Source organism: Saimiri boliviensis, chromosome 6, assembly GCF_048565385.1.
Source record: "Saimiri boliviensis isolate mSaiBol1 chromosome 6, mSaiBol1.pri, whole genome shotgun sequence".
NCBI lineage: Eukaryota > Metazoa > Chordata > Mammalia > Primates > Cebidae > Saimiri > Saimiri boliviensis.
In genome coordinates this window covers 90,204,021-90,217,010 of record NC_133454.1, presented here as the reverse complement: position 1 = coordinate 90,217,010, position 12,990 = coordinate 90,204,021, and the positions used below count along the sequence as shown (strand labels likewise).

General features: G+C 36.4%; 1 protein-coding gene across 3 annotated transcripts in view; it reads right to left on the bottom strand.

Annotated features, from left to right (window-relative positions):
• NELL1 (neural EGFL like 1) overlaps window positions 1–12,990 on the bottom strand; it is an 880,670-nt gene that overhangs the window by 666,111 nt on the left and 201,569 nt on the right. For all 3 annotated transcript variants that reach the window (XM_074401240.1, XM_003919918.4, XM_003919919.4), the window contains one exon: window positions 368–440. In XM_074401240.1, coding sequence (XP_074257341.1) covers window positions 368–440 — 73 coding nt within the window. The remainder of the gene's footprint in view (window positions 1–367; window positions 441–12,990) is intronic.

The following is a 12,990-nucleotide window of genomic DNA, read 5'->3' as shown; positions in this document are numbered from 1 at the left end:
CTCGGCTCTCATTCTCTTTGCCTGCCGCCATGTAAGATGTGACTTTGCTCCTGTTTTGCCTTCCACTGTGATTGTGAGGCCTCCCCAGCAATGTGGAACTGTGAGTTGATGAAACCTCTTTCTTTCACAAATTACCCAGTCTCAGGTAAGTCTTTATCAGCAGTATGAAAACTGACTAAGACAATAAATGATATATATTTTTTAAAGACACGGAATTATATAATATAGATAATAAGTTCTCTTTCACTATCCCCAGCATCTCAGAAGTCAACACTGTAAACAATTTGTGTCTGTCTTTCCAGATGTGTTTCTCTGATATGATCAACAAGTTATATAACATATCAAAATGCATTAAGTTGCTACTTACTGCGATTTAGATTTGGACACTGTGTTATATATCCATTTGGCATAAAGATGATCTTCCCGTCTTGGATGATCCCCTTGATAATAGAAGAGACAGATGGCAATCAAGATTACAGTCACCAGCTATGGTCCCTATGCAATCACATATTATTGGCAGGTCAGATTATTTTTCAACAAAATTGATTCATTCAAAGGTTGAGTTGCCCTTAGTACATACTGAACTACTCCAAAGCCTCCTGCTTTAGGAATCTTGAATTGTACATTTATTTGGAGAAAGCTACAAGTAGTTACCACTGGTTAATGCCAATTATAGATTGTAGTACCAAAGATACATCAGTAAAAAGTACTGATTCAATAAAAATTCTCTTTAATGCCCTAATCATCCTGGAACATTTAATGCTGCTGATTTACAGGATTTTTAAAGTGGAAAGAAATATAATAGAAATATATTAGGCTAAAATTTTTCTACTGATTCATTTAGCCAAAGAAATAAAATTAGATATTGGGAAAATTCCATAACAATCTTTGTTCCTCAACTAATTGAGTAACATAAGTCTTTCTTGATGAACCTTAAGACAAGAGTAAAAGGTTGTCTTTTAATTCTGTAATTCTGTCTGGAAGAATAGCTCAAATTTAAGAAAGTCATCAGGGCTGTCATCTCTCAATGAAAATATTGACTTGGCTTTTGAATTTTTCAAGTTGAATTTCAAGATTGTGTTGTTAGAGTTTTTTTCTGATTTGATGGCAGAGATATTACAGAACAGATGGAAGATGTGCAAGCTAGTTCAGAATATTGAACTTAATTTATAAATAAAATATAGGCTTAAGATAGTGCTGCAAGTATTTCAGAGGGAGTAACATTTAACATTTATGTGCTCATCTTCTAAACAGCAGAAGGCAAACGGCAAATGCTGTTTTTGGCTTATTATTTCAAGAAAAAATATTAATTGGAAATTAATAGAAATACCAGGATCACAGCACCTCTTCCACAGAATTATGTATGTTTATTAAACTCTTTCTCTTCAAGGATGATGCAGTGTTTGTGATTACGAGAAAAGACAGTTTCACCATGGGGAAGAAGTTTCTGCCACTACTCCTCAATATTAATTCATAATCTCTTGCAGAGGAATACCAGGGAGCAATTAATGGAGCACAATCTAAATGAATTAGCTTCTCTCTCAGATGAAGTTACTCAGTCTTTGAAAACAAATTAACTCCTTTGAGAGGTTAGTTTGAAAACAAATTAACTCCTTTGAGAGGTTAGCATACCTTCAAGCACATGTAGCAATTTGAGACAAGCATGAATTAGAGGTCAGGGAACCTGGGTTCAAGTTCTGGATCTGTCTCTAGCTAACTGTGTAGACTTAGCAATAAGTTAGCCACCCTCTATGAGCCCCAGTTGCTTCATTTGGAAAGGAAGTGCTAGATAAAAAAAGCTAAAGTTCCACCCAGCATTCATGTTCTAGATCAATGAAACAGGCCTCCAAACTGAAATTGTCACATTTTAGATATCTACGCTAGTTTTCAAATAATTTTTAAAAAAGAATCTGAACAGACAAAACTATGGATTTCTATCTTATGGATTTCCTGGAACATGAAAAACTTCAGCACTAAAATAGACGCTCCTAGGCAAACCAGGACAGCTGGTTACCCTAGGTGATATGGAATTAGTGGAAGCATAAGTACCAGAAAAAGGGTGGATCCATACCTATTCATCAGAAGACCCTGGATTATTTTTATCATCTATGGAAAGGGTACTCAGAAACCTGGAGCATATGTGTCATAGTGTTAAATACCTTTCTAAAAACAAATTGAAAATTCATTTTAAAATGATACCTTATCCCACTTAATCCTATAGAAAGAAAATACAGCACACAGCAGTTTTCCTTTTCCTTTTCAAGTGACTTTACTAATTTTAGTGGCATCATGAATTGTAATTCGCCTGCCCTCACACCTTTCCTCTATCTGTATCTCTCCTTACTTCTCCATCTTTCCACTTTTAATCTCTGATACCTGTGTGTGTATGCTACATAGATCATTAGGTGAAGGTCAATAATGTTGACTTGAACAAAAAACAGAATAAAAGCTGACAGCTTCCCAATGCTCATTAACACAAAAACCCAAAGCATTTGGTATTTTTTATGAAGAAAGGTCATAGAGGTGAGCCCACATACTGGCATGAAAATTTGTTCTTGCCAAATGAATCAAGATGAGAATGTTAATTTATTTGGATGGTTGTAAGTCAATGCTGGATTAAAAGAAAGATGGTGATACACTACAGATACCACTTACAATTCTAAAGACGTCTGAGTGCATGTGTGTGTATGCATGTGACTACACACATTTAAGTATATCCCAGCACCTTCCCCAGAATAAGAACCAGAAGGTCTGGCATTAAAATGCTATATGGACAATTTACTGCCAGGACATTTGCTGATAAAAGAAGCATGTGCTAAGCATGTAGTTTTCTTCAGAAAACTACAAAAAATATTTTATAATGTATAAAACCATAAAGGAACTCAATCAGCTTTATTCCTCTCACACACACACACACACAAAAAAAAACATCTGTGAGGATTTCCACAGATGAAAATGTGCCTTCAAGCACTACAACTTCTCCCAAAGGAGATAAGGTATAAAAGGTAAAATTTTTATTATTTTCTCCTCATTTAACTCTAAATGTATCTACATTTTACTGAAAAACACAACTCTGGCTGGCCCTCTATTAGCTGACCTCATTTGATCTCATTTTTTCCAGACATATGCTTTATTTCATATTATTCATCTTGGCAGTGTTTCTTAAACTTCATGTTCCTAGAGAATCACCTTCAGTATCTGCTTAACATTCAGATTCTTGTGTCAACCCAAAGGATACTGTTTCAGAAGGGTTGAAGTGGGCCCAGAAATCTTCAACAAAAAAACCTCTTCCAGATGATTCTGATGAATGGTAAAAGGACCCTTTCTGCTCTATTCTAATTATTTGCTCCTTTTGGAACAAGAGGATTTACTCACTAAAAGTTCACAATGGTTAAAATTATTGCATCCAACTCACATATAAATAGAGTAAAATCTCACTGATTTGGAACTGAATAAAAACCAACAGAATTACTAGATTATATTATAAACACCATGAAGGCAAAAACAATACATTTTTATCCTAGTATCCCCTGGAGTTCCTATTGTAGATTTCACATAGTAAACACAATAAATATTTTAAAGCATCAAATTGTTGAAAATTATGAATTATACAATATTGAACCACATAATATTGAATACAGTTAGAATCTATGAAGACCATGTAGGGCATTAGATTTTTTTTTTTGGCATTAGTTTTTAATTTAAGGTACATATCAGAATTTTGGAAGAGATTAAAAGAACAATCATAGCTATTTGAAAAGTTTCTGAAGTCATTCTGATACTTTCTATAATAACTACTTATCTAGGACCAGATCACCTGACATTTGACCTATGAGAAATTTAAGGCTTTGATACTCTAAGTAGCTTTTCTAAAGGATACCTTAATCTTAGGCTATATATTACAGGGCTACTAACTCTTGCAAACCAAAAATAAAGTTCTGAGGCCCACAACCATCTGAATGAGCCCTTCCTCTTGGCCAAGGGCATTCCAGAGTTCATCTGGAAATCTAGTTCAGGCTGTGATGGAAGAGGGGATTGGACAGGCTTCATTCTACCCCTCCAGCATTAACATCAACACAGACCTTAAGTCTAACAGGAAACATTTACAATGTATTCTCTCTAAAGCCTGCTACTTAGAGGCTTTATCTTCATGATAAAACCTCCTTCTGCACAACACCTTATCAGAACCCAGACATTCCTTATTACTGATAACTCTTTCAACCAATAGCCAAACAGAAAAATTTTAAATCTGCCTACAACCTAGAAGCCCCCACCCTTCTAGTTGTTCCACTCTTCCAGATCAAACCAATGTAAATCTTACATGTATTGATGAAAGTATTCTGTCTCCCTAAGATGTATAAAAGCAAAGTATACCCTCACCAGTGACCTTGGGCACATGTCCTCAGGATCTCCTGAGGTTGTATCATGGGTGCATCCTTAACCTTGGCCAAAAAAAAAAAAAAAAAACACTTCCTCAATTGATTGAGACTTGTTCATAGTTAGCTAGAGACAGATCCAGACACTTTTTGATTTACACTCTAAAACCAGTCACTACAATATGCTGTAGGTAAAAATATATCATTTAAGGGAGCCCCTTAAAATGAACTAACAATACGTTGCTACAAAAAGGTCCTGTTAGCAAAATGAGGTTTTGTCTTAATTGCCTTAATAGATACTAATCAAACATGCAAAACTAATTATTTAAGTATTTGCATTAGATGCTAATAATTTGCTTAAACAGTTTTCCAGTGATAGAAAGCAGAGGTCTTTTTAGGTAGCCTAATATCCGCCCCCCAATCTTATTTACACTATTAATTTGCTAAACAATCCATTTTCTTATTGTTAGTGTAATGATAAATCCCAGATCTGAGAACCTAAATAAATCCCTAAGATGCAGAGCCCAAAATTAATACGTTTTTTACTATTAGTACTGATGGAGGACAGAAAAATGGATTTTTTTTTCTTTTGTTTAATCCACCTTTTGCCACCCTATGCCTTCTGCAGTAAGCTCCCCATGCACTGAAAAATAAATTTGCACCTGGTACACTGTATATTATGGATTTTTTAATGTTTAGGAATCTAATGCCCATTATTTCCATTGTTCCTAGAACATTTCTCATTTTGCATTAAGAAATATAGAAAGATGCAATTAAAAAAATTAGAAATTTATCCAATTAGGTCCCTCTTGTGTATGAAATAACTAAGATTAGGCAAGCACTTCTAAACATGCAGAGCTTTTTGATACAAATGAAAGCAGCTTTACCACCAAACAAATGCTAATTCTTTTTTAATGCTCTTATTTCCCTGCAGATCTCTGTTTACATTGAAGAAAATGGCTCTATTTTTTTGTATGCTAAAATACTGAAACAAATTGCTTTGAAAAAGTAAAAAGGGGTGGGAGCGTTTCCTGCAGGGCATGTAAATATATGGATGAAGATGTGTTCTGTTTATAAACTGGCAGGGACTCAAGCTTTGGCAACAGGCTAACAAAAAGTAAGACCTGGGAAACTCACAGGGAGGGTTTTCAAAATGCAACCAATCATGTACTTCTGCCCTGAAGACGTTAATAAAATATTCCGGCATGCAAAACAGCCAAGAAAGACACTTGTCGACTTTCATTATGATCAATAAAAACTGTCAGCTCATTAGCATATCATTAGCTGTCCTGCTGTTTCCAAAGTCTTAATGCACAGAAATATTAATCTTCAAATGTGTGAGATTACCCCAGTTCTGTGACTTTGACTTTCTGCATAAAAGGAAAAACAAGAATTAAAGATGGGAAGAATCCAATATATCTTCTTTTTCAATGTGCCTATAAACATATGTTAACCATCTGCGGAATTATGGGAAGCAGCTGAGGTACAAAAAACAGCTGTGGAATTTTTAAAAAGTTGTAATCAATTTCACTTCCCAGTGACAGCTCAGCTGTTAAAGGAGACAGTGATGTCCAGGTAAGGGAGAGGTTTCAGATTCAAGTTCACCAGACAGAGGCAGACAGAAACAGAAAGAGGAGAGCCTTAGCTTCTGTGAAAGGCTTTGGAATGAGAAGTTTCCCTAAGGCCTCAATGATTTAGAAACTGTCAGAACACTCAACCCCTGAAGCATCCTATAACTTATTTTCATTCACCTGGGCTCATTTTTTTTTTTTCACCCTCTGAAATTGTAACAGCATAATCAGCTTAGAATGCATCAAAGGGAATGAGTGAGTAGTCAACCATCTTGATAATGAAAATCTATGACAATCAGAAGATTCAGATAAGCCTATCACTACTGGCCAGCTTTTCTCAAATGGATGCTGTTTTAAGTGAAGAAATCCCCAGCTTGTATTTTGTGTCTCAGACAGGAATTACCTAATGCTAGAGGATTATGTACCAGGCACCAGGCAAGTGATTCCGTCCTCTGCTATTTAATCAGCACTACTTTTCTTTGCACTATCCACAAGGATCCACTGGGGTCCAGAAATTACGTTTGACAAGTGAGGAGCTTTTGCTTTTACTTTGCCTATAAAGCAACATAATAATATTTAAAATAGAGAATAATGTTATTTTAACCTGAAAACACATCATAGACATTTTCTGTTCTGGAGCATTTCAGCAAATGTGGTTGTTGAATCCATGAGGCAGCTTCTACAGGATAAATATTAAAAGCCTGCAGCTATGCTGACGCTCACCTGAGAAGTGGCTGCCTCTTTTTCAGGGAGATTTTTGTAGTGCTGAATTGATCAAGAGGTAATGTCTGTAATGAAACACTGACATATTTCTCCAACTCCAGCCATTTCATCTCATAAAAGGATGGCCAGAAGCACTGCCTGGCATCCAGAATTCTAAGGAGAAGATGACTTTTGAAAGCTGCCCCATGGAAAGCATCTTTGTAAAGAGCCATTCAAGGAGGCCACTCCTACTAGGGAGCAAGAAGAACCGCCTTGCTCTCAAGGAAGATGGGCTGTGTGAAACTGCCATCCCCTTTTGATGTTTCCACTGGGATCACCTATTTGAAGCTGGAAACACAGAAAAAGACAAATTCTGTCTCCTGGTGGTACTTGATATAGTTAAATATCATGTCTCCTTAATCAACACAGTGGTAACTGTGGAAACACAGGGTAAGCCCTTAATAAGTATTTGTTAAATGAATGAGCAAAGACTTTGAAATCGTAAAGACCCAGGTCTAAATCCCATTTCCATTACTCATGGGCTTTATGAGGTCGGCAACTTCCTTAATCTCCTTGAGTCCAATTGCCTGACCTATACAATGGGGATAAAAATCATTAACTCTTTCTGATGGGTAAATTGAAAAAAATTTTTCCGATTCTATTGGTTGCCAGTTCACTCTAATGATTGTTTCTTTCACTGTACAAAAGCTCTGGAGTTTAATTAGGTCCCATTTGTCTATTCTGGCTTTTGTTGCCAATGCTTTTGGTGTTTTAGTCATGAAGTCCTTGCCTATACCTATGTCCTGAATGGTTTTGCCTAGGTTTTCTTCCAGGGTTTTTATAGTGTTAGGTCTTATGTTCAAGTCTTTAATCCATCTGGAGTTAATTTTAGGGTAAGGTGTCAGGAAGGGGTCCAGTTTCTGCTTTCTGGGCATGGCTAGCCAGTTTTCCCAACACCATTTATTAAATAGGGAATCCTTTCCCCATTGCTTGTTTACCAGACAAATGGCTAATATTCAGAATCTACAAAGAACTAAAACAGATTTACAAGAAAAAAACAAGCCCATTCAAAAGTGGGTGAAGGATATGAACAGACACTTTTCAAAAGAAAACATTTATGAGGCCAATAACATATGAAAAATGCTCATCATCACTGGTCATTAGAGAAATGCAAATCAAAACTACATTGAGATACCATCTCACATCAGTTAGAACGGTGATCATTAAAAAACCCAGAGACAACAGATGCTGGAGAGGATGTGGAGAAATAGGAACACTTTTACACTGTTGGTGGGAGTGTAAATTAGTTCAACCATTGTGGAAGACAGTGTGGCAATTCCTCAAAGACTTAGAAATAGAAATTCTATTTGACCCAGCAATCTCATTACTGGTTATACATCCAAAGGACTATAAATCACTCTATTATAAAGACACATGCACACATATGTTCACTGCGGCACTGTTTACAATAGCAAAGACCTGGAATCAACCAAAATGCCCATCGATGATAGACTGGACAAGGAAAATGTGGCACACATACACCATGGAATACTATGCAGGCATAAAAAACGACGAGTTTGTGTTCTTTGTAGGGACATGGATGAATCTGGAAACCATCATTCTCTGCAAACTGACACAAGAACAGAAAATCAAACACCACATGTTCTCACTCATAGGTGGGTGTTGAACAGTGAGAACACATGGACACAGGGAGGGGAGCATCACACACTGGCATCTGCTGGCGGGGAATAGGGGAGGGACAGCAGAGGGTAGGGAGGTTGGGGAGGGATAACATGGGGAGAAATGCCAGATATAGGTGAATGGGGGGATGGAGACAGCAAACCACATTGCCATGTAGGTACCTATGTAATAATCCTCCATGTTCTACACATGCACCCCAGAACCTAAAGTGATTTTATATATATATACATATATATATACACACACACACATATATATATACATATATATATAATCACTAATTCAGTAGGATTTCTCTGACAGTGAAATGTAATTAACTGAGATGATATATGTAGAGCCAAAGTGTGTAACATAGGAAGCACTCAATAACTGCTGGTGCTGTCCTCTACATTCCCATGACCCACCTCTGCAGTAAAATGATTGTCCAAGTCTCTGAATACTCTTTGTGTTATCTGTCTGTACCAGCTATCTGAGCTCTTAAGCACAAGCTTCCTTATATCTACAGAGAATAATATACTCATTAAGCTGGAACAGATAACAGGAATAACTGTTCTCTCTCTCTTAATCATATTCTCCCAACTAAACAGAAATTCCCAAAAGACAGGAAGAGTACCTTCATTTCTACAGTATAGTGTTAAACATACAGGGAGCATTAAATGCCTTGAAATGCATTTTTATGGGCTTAAATACAAAAAAGGGATGTGGATATGTGTTGTAAATGTACTATGTGCAAGTTGCTTCTAATACATGTTATTATATCATCTGCATTACCTTCAAGAAAGACATCTCTGGAACTTTACAAATAAGATTCACAACTTGTACATTCATTCATTTTAAGAGTATATTGTCTGCCAGTTATCTAAGCACTTGCTGAATGAAATAGAGATAGTTCTCACCCTGGTGAAGCTTACCATCTGGAAAGAAAGACCAATAATGAACAAATAAACACCCACATAAACTATGCTCAGGGCGTACTACATAATTTGCAGAGTCTCTTGTTCAAAATTTACTAAACAATTGAAGAGGGCAACAGCAGGGCATTAAACTAATCACAGGACCTTTCTAAGCACGGCCCCCATGGGACTGCGCAGGTTGATGGCCCGTGAAGTCAGCCCTATCTATACTTTCAAACTGTGGTGAGTGTGAGGAAGGAAATGGAGATGGTTCCGTTGGAAAGTATATGATAGAATGACTGCAAATTGATTCCCTGTCTGTACCCATATACCTTGAACAGCTTTGTACACCCTCACATCAAGAGGAGGAGTCTGTTTCCCTACCCCTTAATTCTAGGGCTGGTCTTGTGACTTGCTTTGACCAGTAATGCACTGTGGAAGTGACAGTGTGTCAGTTTCCAGCCTAGACCTCAAGAGCCTTGTGAGCATCCACTCTACCTTGAAACATTGCCAAGCACCATGGAAACAAGCCCAGGCTGACCGATTAGATAATGAAAGACACATGGTCCAGTACCAACATTGCCCCAGACAGGAGTCAATCACCATGTCACCAAGACTATCCCAGATAAGTCAGCCCTTAGCCAATTCCACCGGCCAGCTACAGGAATATGAGTAAATGCAGAGGGAATCAACTAAGCCTGATCGTTAACAACACAATTTTTTCAGATCTGTGAGCTTATTGACATAAGCCCCTGAGTTTTGGGGATTTGTTGTGAGGCAATAGCTAACCGATACATGCAGTAATGGTGAAGGACCTGCAAAGAGAGGGTAGTCCAGGAAAGCATCCACCACATGTACTCTAGAACTTAAAATAAAAATTATAATTAATTTAAAAAGAAGACAGCATTTCAAACAACTGAATAAAAACTGTCAGGTAAAAAGGCTCTGTTATGTTCAAGCAACTATAAAAAGGGTAGTGTGGCTAAGGCACGGTAGGCAGAAGAGAAAATGGCATTAACAGAAAGTTGCAGAGGACAGCAATAACCAGATCTTACACTGATTTGACATGCAATAGGGAGTCACTGAAAGGATTTAAGCAACAGAGTAACTTCATTGGCTTCAAAAAGCAAAATAACACAAGTTCAAAGCTATAATAAAGAGGTAAGTTCAGGATTCAAACTCAGATCTCTATCCCTTGGAACCAAGATTCTTCTTCAAGAGTTCTTGCTATGCTTCTGTCTAAAGCATGTCCCAGAACCAGCAGCATCACCTTCACTTGGCAGCTTGTCAGAAATGAAAAGATTAGGATCCCAATCTATGTCTACTGAATCAGACTTTGGAAACAGGACCAAGTTACTTGGTTTTTGTTTTTTTCTTTTTCTTCTTTAAAATTTTCCATTAGAAACATTTTAAGTGCACAATTCAGTGGCATTAAATACATTCACAGTGTTATACAATGATCACCACTATTAATCAAACTTTTCTATTGCCTCAAAGAAAAATCTGTAACCATTAAGCAGTAACTCCCATGACCACGCCCCATCCCCCGTTAACTGATAATCTACTTTCTATCTCAATAAATTTGTCTATTCTTGGTATTTCATTTATGTGGAATTATAGAATAGTTGTGCTTTTGTGCCTAGCTCCTTCATATAGCATATGTTTTTAGGGATCATCCACATTGTAATACAAATCAAAACTTCATTATTTTCTTATGGATGAACAATATCACACTGGATACATATTCCAAGTTTTCTTTATCCATTCATACATAGATGGACATTTGGCTTCATTCCATCTTTTTGATATTCTGAATAATACTGCAGTGAACACTGACACGTTTGAGTCCCTCTTTTCAATTCTCTTGTCTATAAACCAAGGAGAGAAATTGCTGGATTACAGGATATTTCTGTGTTTAAACTTTTGAGGAACCAACAAACTGTTTTCCACAGCAGCTGCATGATTTTTTTTAATTAAAATGTTTATTTATTTTTATTTTAATTTTTTAAACTTTACATTAAGTTCCTGGATACATGTACAGAACATGCAGGTTTGTTACATAGGCATACATGTGCCATGGTGATTTGATGCACCTATTGACCTATCCTCTAAATTCCCTCCCCTTGCTCCCCACCCCCCAACATGCCCCAGTGTGATATTCCCCTCTCTGTGTCCATATGTTCTCATTCCTGAACTCCCAGGAGTAAAACTATGTGTTGTTTGATTTTCTGTTCCTGCATTAATTTGCAAAGGATGATGGTTTCCAGCTTTATCCATGTCTCTGCAAAGGAAATGAACTCATTCCTTTTTATGGCTGCAGAGTACTCCATGGTATATATATACCATATTTTCTTAATGTAGTCTATCATCAATGGGAATTTGGGTTGGTTCCACATCTTTGCTATTGTGAATAGCACTGCAGAAAACATATGTGCACATGTATCCTTTTAGTAGAATGACTTCTATTCCTTTGAGTATATACCCAATAATGGGATTGCTAGGCCAAATGGCATTTCTGGTTATAGATCCTTTAGGAACCTCCATACTGTCTTCCACAATGGTTGAACTAATTTAAATTCCCACCAACAGTGTAAAAGTGTTCCTATCTCTCCACAGCCTCATCAGGATCTATTGTTTTCTTGCCTTTTAATAATCACCATTCTGACTGGTGTGAGATGTTCTCTCATTGTAGTGATCAGTGATGTTGAGCTTTTTTTCATACATTTGTTGGCTGTGTAAATGTCTCCTTTTGAGAAGTGTCTGTTCAACTCCTTTGCCACTTTTTGATAAGGCTGGTTTTTTCTTGTAAATATGTTTAAGTCCCTTGTAAATTCTGGATATTAGACCTTGGTTAGATGGGTAGATTGCAAAACTTTCCTCCCATTCTGTAGGTTGCCTGTTCACTCTAATGATTGTTTCTTTTGCTATGCAGACACTCTTTACTTTAATTAGATCCCATTTGTCAATTTTGGCTTTTGTTGCCATTGCTTTTGGTGTTTTCATCAAGCTGCATGATTTTATATTCCCACCAGCAATATACAAGAGTTCCAAATTTTCCACAACCTCACCAACACTTATTTTCCCTTTATTTTCTAATAGGATGGAAATTTTATTTAAAAACTATAACCATTGGGGTATGAAGTAATACATCATTGGAGGTTTAATCTGAATTTTCCTAAAGACTAAAGATGTTGAGTATCTTTTCATGTGCTTATTGGCCATTTGTATGTCTCCTTTGGAGAAATGTGTATTCAGATAATTTGTTCAATTTTCAATTGTATTGTTTGTCATTTTGTTGAGTTACAAGAGTACTTCATATAATCTAGACATTAAATTTTTACCAGATATACAATTTGAAAATATTTTCTTCCATTTTTTTGGTTTTGTTTTTTCATCTTTAATAATATCTTTTGATGAAAAATTATTTTTTAAAATTTTGAAATCCAATTTATTTTTTTCTTTTCTTGGTCACGCTTTTTGTGACCAACAGAATCTACTGTGAAATGCAAGGCCATGGACATTTACCTCTACCTTTATTCTAGATTTAATGGTTGTAGCTTGCATTTACATGACCCTCAACAGTGTAAAAGTATTCCTATTTCTACTAGCATTCTATGTTTAAAATGTTAGTTGATTTTGAGATCATTTTTACATATGATGTGAAGTAGGGGGTTCAACTGCTATACATAGAATCATGGCATCTGTGAGTAGAAATGGTTTTACTTCTTTTCCAGTTTGAATGCATTT